The sequence below is a fragment of the Electrophorus electricus genome, chromosome 7 (assembly GCF_013358815.1).
Source record: "Electrophorus electricus isolate fEleEle1 chromosome 7, fEleEle1.pri, whole genome shotgun sequence".
Lineage (NCBI taxonomy): Eukaryota > Metazoa > Chordata > Actinopteri > Gymnotiformes > Gymnotidae > Electrophorus > Electrophorus electricus.
This window is the reverse complement of record NC_049541.1, coordinates 23,818,366-23,829,764: the sequence shown is the minus strand read 5'-3', so window position 1 is coordinate 23,829,764 and position 11,399 is coordinate 23,818,366. Positions and strand designations below refer to the sequence as shown.

The 11,399-nt window shown below is 42.0% G+C and overlaps 2 protein-coding genes across 3 annotated transcripts in view; both read left to right on the top strand.

Moving 5' to 3' along the window:
- The window catches only part of amotl1 (angiomotin like 1), a 14,985-nt gene extending 12,042 nt beyond the window's left edge, over positions 1-2,943 (top strand). The window contains exons 8-12 of the mRNA XM_035528644.1: positions 248-361; positions 480-673; positions 1,098-1,164; positions 1,285-1,658; positions 1,892-2,943. Coding sequence (XP_035384537.1) covers positions 248-361; positions 480-673; positions 1,098-1,164; positions 1,285-1,658; positions 1,892-1,995 — 853 coding nt within the window. The 3' untranslated portion in view covers positions 1,996-2,943. The remainder of the gene's footprint in view (positions 1-247; positions 362-479; positions 674-1,097; positions 1,165-1,284; positions 1,659-1,891) is intronic.
- A 6,216-nt stretch (positions 2,944-9,159) lies between these two features.
- Positions 9,160-11,129, top strand: her8.2 (hairy-related 8.2). 2 transcript variants are annotated; one of them, XM_027012554.2, is made up of 4 exons: positions 9,160-9,414; positions 9,517-9,612; positions 9,780-9,858; positions 10,191-11,129. In XM_027012554.2, exons 1-4 carry the CDS (start codon positions 9,352-9,354, stop codon positions 10,580-10,582), a joined length of 630 nt encoding a protein of 209 aa, XP_026868355.2. In that variant the 5' UTR covers positions 9,160-9,351; the 3' UTR covers positions 10,583-11,129. The 2 variants fall into 2 exon arrangements, with proteins under 2 accessions (XP_026868355.2, XP_026868354.2); XM_027012553.2 differs by having other exon boundaries at positions 10,188-11,129.
- The last annotated feature ends 270 nt before the right edge of the window (positions 11,130-11,399 follow it).

The following is an 11,399-nucleotide window of genomic DNA, read 5'->3' as shown; positions in this document are numbered from 1 at the left end:
GATATGCAGCTAGCTGTTGAACATGTTATATGTCTATTTACACTTTTTTTCTGAAATGGGATAAGTATGTGTAAAGAGCACAAGAAATGTGAAGCAGGAATTTAAATAACAAGCAAAATGATTAAGAAATGGGAAAGGTTAATGTGTGTGTGTGTGTGTGTGTGTGTGTGTGTGTGTGTGTGTGTGTGTGTGTGTGTGTGTGTGTGTGTATGTGTGTGTGTGCACGTGTGTGTGCGCATGTGTGTAGGGACACTACCATTATCCAGCATTCTCGCAGTGGCAGTTATAGTGACGGATGTCTGTGGCAACATGACGGAGAAGATAAAACACACAGCCGTCACTGTCAGGACATAGAGACCAGGTGCCAGCCCACACACACACATCCACACGTACAAAATATACACACCTACTCATCTGAATTATGTACATGTAACCTTGCACTTATATGTGTGTTGGTATTTGCATTCATGTATTTGAAGGATGAAGGACCTCCATGCTCAGCTGTTGGAGAAAAAGGCTATGATCAAAGTCATGGAGCATCGTTCACGCCGAGACTCCACTCCACTTCGCCCTGCCCGCTCTGTACCTTCTATCTCTATAGCAACAGGGATGCACTCCCGCCAGACCTCGCAGACAGAGTGCAGAGAGATGCCCAGCTGGAAAGGCAGCACTTGTGAGTACACACACAGACAAACTCATACACACAAGATTGTTTTTAGCTGAAGTCATACATAATTCACGTATATATTGTGTACTACCTGTGTATTATAGGGATATTTCTGAGCCTAATCCTAACTTCAACCTCTGGAACCAAGAAAAAAATATCTTTTGCAAAAAGCACTTACCTTGTCAGGACCATAATTTTACTGGTCTTGACAGAACTGGTTACATGTAGTTTTCTCTGGGTTTCATACATTATCAGGTCAAATGTCCTGAAAATGTACAAAAGCAAATGCACACACATGTACATGCAAGAGTGCACGCATAGTCAGTTGTACACACACATACACTCCCACATACATTCCCAGCCACTCTTTCAGTGTGTGTGTCCCAGCGTGATTCTTTCTCTTCTAACTGTCATGTCACTATGTTTTCAGACGTGCTGCTAGGGAAAGAGAGTGTCGAACACCTTCCTGCTTCTCTCCCCTCATTCTCGGCTTCGCTTTCATCCCTCGCTCCCTCTCTCACCTCCTCCCTCGCTCCCTCTCTCACCTCCTCCCTCGCTCCCTCTCTCACCTCCTCCCTCGCGCCCCCTCTCGCCTCCTCCCTCGCTCCCTCTCTCACCTCCTCCCTCGCTCCCTCTCTCACCTCCTCCCTCGCTCCCTCTCTCGCCTCCTCCCTCGCTCCCTCTCTCGCCTCCTCCCTCGCTCCCTCCTTTCCTCCCCTGTCTGCCTCCTCTCTCCCTCTTCCATCGCCAATGACCTCTTCCTCCTCCTCTGCCTCCCTTCTCCCTTTCTCCTCTGCCACCCTGCCCCTACCCTCCATGCTCCACCCCTCTCCTCTGCCACTCCCTGACACATTCTCCTCCCTGCCCTCCACACCTCTTCTGTCCCTGCATTCTAAATCATCCGGCAGAGACAGCAGCACCCAGACGGGGCGGAGTCCCGAGGCGGTCAGAGCCATGCCACCCACAGGACGAGCAAAAACAGGGAAGACAGGTGAGGGAAGAGAGAGAAAGTGTGTATTGTGTTTAACTCCTTATCTAGACCAAATTCAAATGAGCAAATATGAATTGAAGACCTTGTTGGTCTTGTATAATTAATTTTAGCCATTAACATGATAACCTTTTTTTAAAACTCTAAATGCGTTATTTCATATGGTTCAGGCTTTTTTTGTTTTTTTTTTTTTTGTGTGTGTGTGTGTGTGTGTGTGTGTGTGTGTTTGCATGTAGACTCTCCACCCACTCAGACCAAGTCTCCAGACAGTCGAGCTCTAACAAGTGCAGGCCAGAAGATCAGACTGCCTGACTCTGACCTGGTGGAGATTCTGATCTGATGCTGCACCACCTGTAATGTAATCTAATGATAGAGTGAAAGTGAGAGAGAGAGCGAGAGAGAGAGAGAGAGAGAGAGAGAGAGAGAGAGAGAGAGAGGTAAAAGAAGCAGACATGAAGCATTAATAATGACAACAAGAGGGGACAAAAGAGTGAAAGGTGCACAGAGATACTCAGGCAGACAGACAGAGTATATGAAAGGAGCAAGAGTGTATTTAATGCGAGTAATGAAAGCATTTTACCTTGATGAGCAACAGTGCCAATGTCAGTCTGACACAGTTCAGTGTAGTTAATAATGGGACAGCCTCAGGTGTAGTCCCTCTTGAGTACCTTTGCTCTGTTCTTCCACAGTTCTGTCAGCCTCTGACATGCTTTTAACTGATTTCAGTAAATTATTTTGATGACAGTATGTCATTAGTGTTGGCTGGCCAATGACGGCCAATATTTCAGGCTAGTTTGAATGTGGCCCGACAACGAGAGGTTGCCGTATGACGCAGTGTGGGTTTGTGTGGGTTTGTGTGTCTGCACTTGTGCTTAGCCTAACTGGGGAAATAGCCTGCCAGTATGGCTTAAGATGTCATATTACTGTATTAGCTATACAGTGTCATAATTTATATAGGTTGTGCCTATTGCCTTATTTGGCAAAAATGCTTTTAACGGGTACCATTGCTCTTATAAAAATAAATTTGCATACCACATATTTTTAATCATTGGGTTATGATTGTGGTAAATGAAAGAGGATATTTATTGTCCCCTCATCTTTGTTTGTATTATCAAGCTTTGTTTGGGTGTTTAATTTGCTGCTTTTTGTTAGACCATTCCACCCATTAGTGCTTTAGGACCTTCAGGTTAGATCTATACAGTGGACGTATATACACATGTTGTGCAGCCTTTGTTTTCCTTAAAAAATTGATGTGGTGTCCAGTTGTCTGATTAAATATTGCAGTAAATATTGGTGCCTTATCAGTGTTTAAATACTCACACAAGTGTTTTTTTTACATATTTGTTCCATGTGTATTTTTCTGTGCATCATTACCATCCTTCAGGCCGTGGTTCAAGCTTTATCCAACATCCAGCTGTGTTTTACTGCCACCTGTTGACCAGATAAACAGGGAAAGTCCAATATAACTGTACGTGCATCAACCTACAGACAAGTACATCTGAATTTCAGGCTCACGATAACATTCCTGCACAGATTAGTAGGTTTTTAAGTTTTCTTTCCAGATGAAACCAAACTACAGGCTCAGACACAAACTGCTAGCACCTTGGAAGGAAAAAATACATAGATGCTGAAAAATAACTTAGCACTGACTGCTTTCACATATTCTTGCAGTTAAAATTAGTGTAGACAGATAATGTATTATAATTAGCAAAGGAACAATAGTAGGCATTGCAAAAAAGTTGAAAAAAGTTGGTACATGTATGTTTTTGTTTCAGGACAGAGATTATGGTGACCTGTCTAATATTTAGGAGATAGATTGCTTGGAGGATACAAAGGCAAGATTGTGACAAGGAAAATTAAGCACATTTTGTCTGCAATATAGTCCTGGACATTGTGTATTCACAAACTGAGTGTACACAAAACATCATCCCGGGATAGCCACAGAGCAGTGACAAGAATGATTCCATAAGCCACAAGCTTATAACAACAGCAAATGAATGGGTGCCAGTCCTTACCTGGATATGTTGCATCACAGAGAGGGCCCCTGAGCAAGGCCCTTAACCCTCAATTGCTCAAGGTGTGTTCAGTCAGAATTGAAAGTTGCTTTGGATAAAAGCATCAGCCAAATGCCATAAATGTAAATCACATCTGTATTACTACAATGGTACAGCAAAAATCTCCCAGAACTACAGTCAATGAAATTAGTGTACAGCAACTGACAGGGCACAAAAACTGGAGGCCAAAAGTGATTTAACTGGAGAAGGAGCAGTCTTTCCAATTCAATTTTATTTTTTATGGTGCTATTTACAACGTTTGTCACAAAGCAGCTTTACAGAAATTAACTGTAAACATACTCCAGGTCCAATCCCCAAAGGAGCAAGCCAAGGCAACAGTGGGAAGGAAAAGGTCCCTGAGAACAAGAGTAAGAAACCTTGAGAGGAACCAAGGCTTAAAGGAAGAACCTATCCTCCTCTGGTCAACACCGGATGACAAACTAATCAACACATGATGAATAACATTGCTTTTAACTTGCTATACATCTTATAAAAGTATCTTATACAACTTCAGAAATGACCAACAAATGTTTGTCAGATTTGGTGAGAAACAATTAGTACTTCCAGTCAGGTTCCATTCAGGAAACATCTAAACACAGTTTAGGAGGAGAGCCAATGGCAGTGCTGATCGACTATTAATTTAATCTCATCAGACGAGCACGTGGCCCAAGCAAATGAGCCAATCAGGTACAGCTGGAGGCTCCAAAGTAGTCAGGTTGGTCCGAAGGGTAGATGACCAGGAAACCTCTTCAAGGTCAAGCTTGCATCAGCATCAGAGACAAGAGAGGAAGTTGTACATCTCAGCAGAGAAAAAGAAACGGGCTTGGTTAACTGTGTTTGGCATGCACTGGATAGGTATATATGATCAACAGAGAAGAGCAGGGATTCTTGCAGAACTAGCTATAGCAGCTTCATTAAAAGGGGAGTGCCAGAAGGGAGCACGGACATGAGGGCTCAAACCCGACGGCAAACTTGCTTGAACTCACGAAAGCAGCAAGACGACAGCACCCACGTCTTGGTTTACCTTTATTCTCTTATGTCCATAAACCCCAAGATCAGCACCATTTTTATCTGAACGGCAACACCACAGCCCAACTTTGAGGACAACACTGCATTTTCCCTTTAAATCTGATTCAGGTAATGACCTTATATAATAGTACATAGTGCATTATATTAATGTAGCGGTGCACCGGCTCTTGTCCCACACCAATCCTCACACTCCACCCACATCGTCCCAACCTAACAGAATAAGGATGTGCAGAGAGCCGGAAAGAGGAGGAAAGGAAGAGAGGGAAAGAGAAAGCAGGTGAGAGGAAGAGAAACAGATGAATAAATAACACACTGATAATCAAACATCATACCTAATTCAAAATTAAGTAAATAAGTAATTATTAAGTTATAGTATGTAATAGAGACATTCTAGGATATTTGGGTATGTGTGTTTTAAATGCTATGTATTTAAGGGATGTGTGTTTTTGTGACTTATCCAGGTAGGGCTCCACCACACACAATACTCTTAAGGACTCACTTTATTTATTCTCAATCTGCACCATTTTAGTTACCATCTAACATGATAACTAATTTACAGAATCCTGACAAATAAGCTTTCAACCTAGTGTCACGGTTGGTCCCTCCTTGCTTCCATGGTCCATGGTTTCCCTGTCTTGTGTATCGTTTTGGTTTCATTCCTTAGCTTCGTTTTCTCCGCCCCTCGTTTGGTTTTCCACACCTGTCATTACTTTCACCTGTTCCTCATTTCTAGCCTTGTTAAGTTAATGTATTTAAACCCTGTCTTGTTCCCTGTGTCTGGACTGTTCATTGTCTGTATGTCTATGAAAACCCGTATTTGTAGTGGAAGTCTAGTTTGTGTGTGGACTCCGTGTATCCTAGTCTGTACTTTTATCCTATCCTTCGTGTTTCTTAGTCTCTAAGTTTTTCCTAGCCTCTGTTATAACCTGCTTCCCCTATTTGCCTTCGTGTGCTTTTGTTTGCTTGTTTATCATGTATTCTCAAACTCTCTATGTTGGCCCTATGACCCTGGTCTACTGGAGTATGACTCTGGATTTGCCCTAATAAATCTCGCTGTTCTCCGCACATTCGGTACTCTAATTGGGCATGATGGTTTATAATAGGAAATACGTTCACTTAGATACTGAAGAAGAAGGCCATGTAGAGCCTTACATATCAGTAACAACATTTTGTAAACGCTACAGAATTTCACGGACAGCCAATGCAGTGTCAATAATACCAGGATAATATGATCAAACTTCCTGGTTCTTGTAAGGCCTATTACCATATTCTGAACTAACTGAAGTTTGTTTAGACTTTTATTAGAACATCCAGAAAGAAGGAGAGGGAGCCTAAAGATATTTATGTGGAAACACTGTTAAGAGCAATAAGAGGACCCTAAAATAAAAGGGGATCCGAATACTTTCAAATGTTGTTTTTTTTTATTGAGTGCTACTTTATTTCTTTACTGCTATGCTAATAGTTGTGTTCCTATGTAGTTCACACGTAGATTTAAGCAGGCTTTGATTACTCTCAGTTGCATACATCAATTTATTATTCATTAGAAGTTAAAGATGAAGCGAAAATGCCAGTACACTTCATGAATACTGAAGCCCTGTGCACAATTACTAATGATTGTATTACATAAAAACTTATCATAACCTCTAAGAGAGCATGACTGACCATTTGTATTTGCAGGATGACCAGTGCACCCCAAGAAAATAATATGGCTCAACAACTTACTGATAGTTGTCTTAAATCAAATTATAAAATATAAAACTTTAGAGCCTTAAGATGAACTACATGTCATAAAAAATAAATATGGTAGAAATGTTTAAAGTGAGACATCCTGTGCAAAGGTGCTGTAGCCTACGGTGTAGAATGTAGTGATAGACTGAAAAACAGATTATCCTAAGTGTATTTATCATTAAAAAGCGATGAATGCTCTTTAATGAGCATTTCAGTAAATAATTAAGGTCTAATTTGTCAGTTTAATTTATTCAGGATTATTTGATCTAATTAGTTTATGTGACGCGGGATAAATTCAGGAAAATGTATATATAAAAAAAAATTTAAGCGTGGAGGATATTCTCATTAATGAGTGGAAAAACGATTTATCTCCAGCCTGCAGCCACGCGTATAGTTATTAGCAACGCTGTCGTTATTCTTAACCGTAGGCAGGCCCCACGTGCAACCAGCGAATACGATGAAAAGGCGCCTTTGTAAGTTATTGTTCCCCCACGATCTTTGAATCAGTCCGACGAGTGACCAGATGGTGGTCTATAATAAGATGAAAGCGCTCGCACTGCTTCACCCACAGCGTCTGTCTGAAAAGCTCTCTGGGGAAGCTTTTCTTTTCCCTTTGCGTGCGCTCTTAGCAGCGCTTACAGTGAATTTAAAACGTGATTTTCGTGCTTCAAAGCGACGTTTTGGTCCAGTCGGGAGTTCATGTAGGAGATTATATTCTTTACTAGCAAGGTTCGAAAAGAAACGTTAAAAGGCGAAATGAAATAGGAGCAGTGTAACTGGTACACAAGTTCTAATTTGTGAGTATGTAGCGGTCCACAGTTTATGCATGCTTGTCCACGTGCTTGTCCAGTTGACCACGCAAAACAGTCCACCCAACAAGAGTCTAGGGGTGAGAAACTTCATTAATTAAATGCTACAGGATCGCTAACACAAACTATGACAGCAGAGGGGTTATAGTCTTTATCTATGCACTCACAAGATGTTTCTAATATCTTATCATTAAATGTTTCTAATAAAGTTGCTGGTATACAGCTGTGGTATACAATAAGTCTTGGCAGTACACCAGCCAATTTAATGAAACGCAGTTATGTTTCCTGTGCACCTATACTAATGTACGGATCAATGCGTGCATTAATCCATCTGGATTACTATTCCGGTTTTACTACTGTTTTACATTTTTTTGATTTAGACCAAAAATTAAAATGGTTTTTGGCTTGTTAAGCTTTAGTGAACACAATATAAAGATTACAATGGCTATATGTCTAACACAGGCATGTCATTTGATATATCTGTATTCTGTGGACATATGATTTTACAAATATATATATATATATATATGTCAAGATATGGTTCAGTATGTCTTTGTTGTAAATAGACTCGGTTTAGCAGGCCATGCTTTCCTGGACTCACTAAATGTGAAGTGCTTTCAAAGAATGTTTTTCTCAGCACAACTGCTATCAAAACAGCACCTGCCACTTACCCGTCCCTGCTCTTATACATACACACGCACACGCACACGCACACACACACACACACACACCAGTAACCAGTTGTACAGGGGCAACAAGACCAAACACTTGAACACTGACCTCTCCCCCTCCCCCACTCATCCCTCTACCCTCCGCCGCCTACTCTCGACATTGTACACCTGCTGCCCACTGCACTGGACACTTCCTAGTCCCCCCTTCTTCCAGGCGCGAGGTCACTCCCTCTTTCACGCTAATTAGGTGCGGATCAATGCGTGCCTTTGTCCGACCGAATTTCCCACGTTTGTGCGCTCGCCTGGCACTCGCGTGGCTCAAGTCAGTTGAGGGTGCGCTCGAGATGGATTCCAAGGCGAGAACGAAGAGACATCTGCCCGAGCGAGGCCCCCTGACATCTGCTCGCACTCGCCGTTTGATTGTAGAAGAATGGGGAAAGTTGACCGCAGATGTCAACTTTATGCCGTACAGCTTACGTATGGCATCTAAAGCAAATCTACATTTCCAGTAGTAGGTCTGTCACACGTCGGCGGGTGAAAGGGCAAAGAAAACTGCACAATGAAAACTTTTAGGTTTCTACGTATTACCAACAATTTTATAATTTGTAAAATATTTAGAAGCTGATATGTAGCTAGTATGGTATTTTTAATATCTTGAAACATCCTAAAATCGTGTAAGATAAAAGGAATGAAGCTTCGTTTTATAGATAGCTGTTCTCTTTACAGTGCCTGCACAGCTGCATCCATACACCCACTTGACAATGACTCAGGATGCTTTTTTGTATGCTGTAGGAATTGAGATTGGTTTCGCCCGGATCAGGTAGACGACAAAAGACTCGTGAACACAGGGTGTGAATGGTTACCGGGTCCCTGGTGACTGGCCTGTAGCCGCACGCCCTTGTTCGTTCCTGGGAATGCCAGGTTCCCAAGGGGACATGCTCCGGCGTCGTATGACGCACCGGGTGAATACGTAGTTTCTCTCAGGGGCGAAGAAGGAGAAATGGTTCCAGGCTGAACATCTGTCGTTTGTGTGTGTGTGTGTGTGTTAGAGAGAGAGAGAGAGAGAGAGAGAGAGAGAGAGAGAGAGAGAAAGAGAGAGAGAGAGAGAGAGAGAGAGAGAGAGAGAGAGAGAGAGAGAGAGAGAGAGAGAGAAGTTGGAGCTTATGTATTGAATAGAGGCGGTGACCTGTCAGTTGTGAGCGATGTGGGGAGCGCGGCCCCGCGTGTGGGAAAATACCTCAGCCAAAGCGATCGCGTATTCAAATGCTAATTGTCGCACTATAAATAAGAGGCATGCGCAGCGCGGAGGGCCTTAAGAACATCAACAGAGACCCCAGAAAGGAAACAGTTCGCTGGTTGTTGGATATAAAGGCTGTGGTTCAGTTTTACGTTAAAACTACGGAAAATGACCGCGACGAATTTTAGCCAGGACACAGAGAGACACCCGAACGCCAAAGAAGAGAGGAAGGTAGGCTCCCTGGAAAGTTTTCCCCGCATCTCTTGACTTGTGTGATGCCATTGAGTCTCCATACTTCATTTCTTGTTCCCTGACTTTTGTTCATCTTTTCAGCTGAGAAAACCGTTAATAGAAAGGAAAAGACGGGAGAGGATAAACCATTGTCTGGATCAGCTAAGAGAGACGGTGGTTGGAGTCTTTAGACTTGATGTAAGTCTATTTTAACATATTAAAAATTAATTACGACACTTTTCATTCATATCACTGAACTTCAGCAAACCTTTAAGAAATGTTTTCACGCCATTTTAAGTGCAGGATGTTTGAACTGTATGCCAGACTATCCCCGTGTTTTAACGTATGCTGTTACCCATAAACAGCAATCAAAATTGGAAAAGGCCGACATTCTGGAGATGACTGTTAAACACCTACAGAACATACAGAGGAATAAAGTTAGTGGTGAGTGCACTCTAAACCCAGCCCAAGCTCAAATTTTGTGTCTTCGCGTGACGCTATCTCACGATTAAGCCTTAACTGAGAATTAATGTAAATGTAAAATGTAAATGTAAATGAATAGATTGCAGTTTCGCGAAGCTACCAGCATGTGTCATTATTGCTACTGAAAAACAACAGAAATCATTGAGATTAGGTTTTGAAAGAAGCTGGAGTTCAAGAAAATGTTATGTACATAATGAGCACATTAAAGTTATGAAACAGCACATATTGTGCTTATTAGCAGGAGAAATAGATGAATGAATTTTGTTTCTGTATGCTGCCTTTCTTTTCAGCAGAGCCAATATTGGACTCCGAGGCCCAGCAGAGATACAGCACCGGATACATACAGTGTATGCATGAAGTTCACAACCTGCTGCTCTCTTGTGACTGGATGGACAAAACACTTGGCTCTCGCCTCCTTAACCATCTGCTCAAGTCTTTGCCCAGAGCAGCTACTGATGGGTCTCAGCATCCCAAACCCTGCTTTACTAGTGGCCCCTACAGCCATAGTGACCATGTCTGTATCCATGTAAACGAGGTAGACAGTTTGAGGTCATGCCCCGCCTCCCCTGCCATGGGTACTAGAGCAGCCCCACCCATTAAAAACCATGGCACCCCCCCCATGAGCAGGCCACATCCCACTGAGAGCCCACACCTGACAACTCTGGAAATGTGGAGGCCCTGGTGAGAGTTTGTGCTCATTAATAGGGTGTGTGTACATTAGTCTTGTGCAGTGTATACATTACATGTTATTATTTTCATGCTGTAATGTATACCATATACACATACCTATCACTTCCTGTGAAAGGTGCAAGTTTGTACATGCTTACATTCTCTGTGTTTGAGTGATCTTATTTTCACCACATTTTGCGCATGAGTGTGTATGCACTAAGCATGTGTGTGTGTGTGTATGCTGTCTGTGGTAGACCCTCCTCTACTATGTATCTTATAGATATGCTTGTTGGTGAGTATGTGGGAGGTGGTTCTGGTCCAGAATAGCTGTCTTTTTCGAACCTCATTGCTTCCTGTCTGAAGTAAAGCCACTGTAGCCTGAATGTAGAAGGCCCTTATTAATCTTCCTGTTATTTATTGGATTAACACTGTAATTTATTCAATTAAGTCATATTCAGGGCTAGCTCTTTATTAGCTGGCTAATTCATATTGTAGAGCTTGTGACCTCTATGTTGTATGTAAGCCTATTAACCCATTATTAATAAATAAATGTTTGGCATTAATATTTGCATTTGGAATGACTCTGACTTTCTACACAGCGATAAGTGAAACACATTTTAAAATCCTAATCTACCAAAAAAGAATGTCCATGATAATGTCTTTGAAAATGAATTTTTATGCGTGCATATGTTTTTAAACAAACTCACACTGACCACTGCAAGTACCCCTGTGAATTAATGGGTTGAGTATGAAGACCTGTCTTGGTTCTGGTTACGAATTATTGACGTCCATTAAAAAATAAAGTAGGCCTAGAATGAACAGCCCTCTGTCAA

What these genes read in the sequence shown, in the direction of transcription:
- her8.2 (XM_027012553.2), top strand. Translation starts at nt 9,352, where the DNA reads ATGACCGCGACGAATTTTAGCCAGGACACAGAGAGACACCCGAACGCC. An exon ending in TTGGAGTCTTTAGACTTGAT is followed by an intron (nt 9,613 to 9,779) that starts GTAAGTCTATTT and finishes ACCCATAAACAG; the next exon opens with CAATCAAAATTGGAAAAGGC. An exon ending in ACAGAGGAATAAAGTTAGTG is followed by an intron (nt 9,859 to 10,187) that starts GTGAGTGCACTC and finishes CTTTCTTTTCAG; the next exon opens with CAGAGCCAATATTGGACTCC.